The 3395-nt window shown below is 41.5% G+C and overlaps 1 protein-coding gene across 1 annotated transcript; it reads right to left on the bottom strand.

Moving 5' to 3' along the window:
* Positions 1-275: 275 nt before the first annotated feature.
* LOC117913086 lies at positions 276-2948 on the bottom strand. Its single transcript, XM_034827999.1, has 5 exons — positions 2492-2948; positions 1832-2333; positions 1537-1738; positions 946-1434; positions 276-854 (listed from the first exon to the last, which is right to left on the bottom strand). The coding sequence occupies exons 1-5, from the start codon at positions 2838-2840 to the stop codon at positions 420-422; spliced, it is 1977 nt and encodes a 658-aa protein (XP_034683890.1). The 5' UTR covers positions 2841-2948; the 3' UTR covers positions 276-419.
* Positions 2949-3395: the final 447 nt, after the last annotated feature.

The following is a 3395-nucleotide window of genomic DNA, read 5'->3' as shown; positions in this document are numbered from 1 at the left end:
ATTTTTAAATACAAATTATTAAGAATTATTATTTATTTTTTAACAAGAAAAATCTATTATGCTTTTATGAGGATGATAATATCCATATTTTTATAATACATATTAAAATAAGATTTTTTTTATGAGAAGAAATTATACATAGTCAAATTTATGATGACATTCGAGGAATTCTAGGTGCTTGAGTCCAACTATTGCATTATGTAAATGAAGAATAACTTGGGTTCATATTCCAGTGGGAGCTACTTTTCAAACCACAAACACTTAAACTACAAACACAACATAAAATACAACTATAGCATAACTTTGAAACAGAAAATACAACGAGCATTGTATAAATATTCTGCTTTGTCAAAAAGCTTGTTATATGTAGCGCAACAACAAACTGAAATCAAAGCCAGTACTGCATATAAGATGAAAAACTAGCATCTGAAGGTGCAGAGGTTGAGATCTATGTCTTCCGGAACCCGACGGTGAGGAGGGAACTTTTCAAGGACACTAGCAATGCGTTTAGCAGTCTCCAAATATGATGTGTATTTGTTGATGATTTCATCATTTTCATCAGCGTTGTTGTTTGGTGCTTCTGATTGGTTACTCATTATTGATGCCTGCATGCCCCTGGCCAGACTCAATCCACCGAAGTTGCCGTTGTTTTCCTTCCCTGCTAGTGCGTCTTTGAGTGCCTTCTTCTTGAAAGTCCAGTTGCCTGTTTTCCAATTGAAGTTGTATAAAGGAAGGAACCTCTGGCCGTAAGTAGCTATGAATTCCAGTGCTGCCAGAATGAACTCGAACTCCTCAATAGACATGTAGTAGGGGAAGCTGATTCTGGTCCATCCGGGCTTCACTCCGTTGTTACCCTAAAATTGAACATAGGAAATTCTGTAAAATCTATGATAACTGGACGCTAGTTTTGATCAATCATAACATATGAAGAAGTGGAATATTTACATTATGGATGGCGGATCTGAATGCGAGTGAACGGGTCTCATCCACGTTGAGCAAGCTGTGACCATAGGGTCCAGCACAAGCACACCCACCTCGAGCTTGAATCCCAAACAGGTCATTGAGGAGCTTTGCGACAAAAGGCCCATGAAGAGGCTTACCCCTCTTGTTTCCTGTCTCTCTCCACATGTAAAATCTCCCCTCTATGTCCCCTCTACTATCTTTCATGCCGTCCGAGGAAGAGTTGGTAGTGGAGTATACGAGGAAGGACAGGATAGCTTGTCGCTTTGCGCTTGTATTTCCCAAAACTTTTATGTTTGGATTAGGCAGAAGTCTCTCCAGTGCTGCTTCGATGTACATGTGCTCCATCTGTTCGATAACATTGTAACCGATGTATTCTTTCACCCAGAAAGTCAGTGCTGTTTTGATCTTCTGAACAATTGGCGGAGTTCCGGCGTCTTCCCTTTCTTCTATTTCATCCACGTATAAAGTGTCCTGAATTTCATGACAAGATTAGAACTCAATAAACATTTGATTTACGTATTCAGGAAAGTAAAGAAAGGCTAGCTCCATCTTTCTCAAAATTAGGTGATTTACCTTTTCATTGAAGCCATTGACGAAGGCAACAGTTCCACCACCACAAGTTGATGGAGGAGAGGAAGCCAGATTATAGAGGACTTTGCTCATTAGAAGGATGCCGGGGGTCCCAGGTCCTCCGAGAAACTTGTGGGGACTAAGGAAAATGGCATCATAGCCATCAATCTCTCCCGATCTCATGTCGATCTCCACGTAAGGACCGCTAATGAGTACAAAAAATTTAAGCCCAATCAGATAAATCCTTAAAAATGAAATCACAAGGACACAACAGCCGATGTGAAGTTCGTGTACGTACCTTGCAGCAAAATCAAAGCACACAAAGGCTCCATGCTGATGAAGAATTTTCGCAAGGGCGCGGGTGTTGGTGTAAATTCCAGTCACGTTACTACAAGCTGAGAAAGAACCCAATAACGGGCGGTTGGTGTATTTATACGACTCAAGCTGTTGCCTTAGAGCCTTCATGTCAATTAAGCCATTTTCATCCAGACCAATCTCCACTACTTCTGCTAGACTTTGCCGCCATGATAGGAGATTGGAGTGGTGCTCATAAGGCCCCACAAAAACTACCCATCTTTCTTCACTCCTTAGGGTCTTCAATACCCTCTCCCTCATAATCGACGGAGAAGTGATCCCCATTACTTCTTGTAGCCGTTTGATAGCTGCGGTGGTGCCCGAACCACAGAAGACGAGTGCATCATCTTGTTTACCGCCAAGACACTTTTTTACGTACTTGGCGGCTTCATGCACCATTTTTGTGGTCCGATCACCGACGAAACTATCACATGTGTGAGTGTTTCCTGCAACCAAAAGATAGCTAGTTACATTTGCATCAACTTTGTCATGCTTTAAGACTAAAATCCACAATTTGCCTATGAAAATTTGAAGGTGATACAAAGAATAGCAAATTAAAATTATAACTCATTGTTCATGTTCTTATCTTCACGTTTTAACCCACCATAGAAGGGGAGAACATTATTGACGATATAGTTTTCAATGTAGTGTAGGCACCGGCCTGAGGCAGTGTGATCAGCGTAGGTGACCCTGCGGAGTCCATAGGGGGATTTGAATTCTCCATCACCTACGACGATCTGGGAGCGCAACCAAGATAGTTTCTTCTCTGCAGAGACGGTCTTTGGTACACTCATGTCTATCATAGTAAAGGACTCGGAGACATGGGACAACTCATCGGAGTCCTTGGAACTACTTGATATGGATGAGGCCATGGTTTCATAAGTTTTTACATGGCTCCGGTCCGCCTTAGGAGCACTAATGCTCTCTCCGAACAAGAGTTGCTCTAGTTCCATTGCAGAAAAGAGTTGATTTGGCTAGGGAGTTGTGATAATGAAGAGAAGACGGGGAATGACTCAGGAGCAAATGAGTTGTGATAAGGAAGAGAGATGGAGGAGTGCGCGTTTGGGAGGAAATGAGAGTTGGAATTTATAAGCGAAGGAGATTTCCTGTGATGAATAGAAGCAGCGGTCAATTCGAAGCTAAATCCAGTGTGGAAAAACAAGAAGCAGCATACAATTGGATGACTTATAAAAGAAGAAGAAGACTTGGTCGGGAAAGGGACAACTCTTTCCAATAGGGTCACACCAGCTAGCAGAGGCACCATGGAATTAATAACGAGGGGTACAGTAAAATAACATAAAACAAAAGACGCGGCCTGCAATGAAATGACCTGATCAGTCGAAACCAAGGAGGGTAGACTTAGTCTGGTCAACTTACGAGGCCATTAATTAAACAACCATTTCAAGGCCCCATCAAACTAATACCAACCTCGCTCAGACTAATAATGCTTTCATAAGAATTTATTTGTTCAAAATAAAAGAAAGTGCATCTCATTGTATATTTTTCAT

The sequence above is a fragment of the Vitis riparia genome, chromosome 4, assembly GCF_004353265.1.
Source record: "Vitis riparia cultivar Riparia Gloire de Montpellier isolate 1030 chromosome 4, EGFV_Vit.rip_1.0, whole genome shotgun sequence".
Taxonomy (NCBI): domain Eukaryota; kingdom Viridiplantae; phylum Streptophyta; class Magnoliopsida; order Vitales; family Vitaceae; genus Vitis; species Vitis riparia.
This window is presented reverse-complemented; position numbering and strand designations above follow the sequence as displayed.

Bases quoted from the DNA above. Each gene is read 5' to 3' on its own strand.
- LOC117913086 (XM_034827999.1), bottom strand. From the start codon at position 2,840: ATGGAACTAGAGCAACTCTTGTTCGGAGAGAGCATTAGTGCTCCTAAG. The intron at 1,739-1,831 runs GTACGTACACGA...TGTACTCATTAG, and splicing joins TGCTTTGATTTTGCTGCAAG to CGGTCCTTACGTGGAGATCG. The intron at 855-945 runs GTAAATATTCCA...GTTCAATTTTAG, and splicing joins TCAGATCCGCCATCCATAAT to GGTAACAACGGAGTGAAGCC.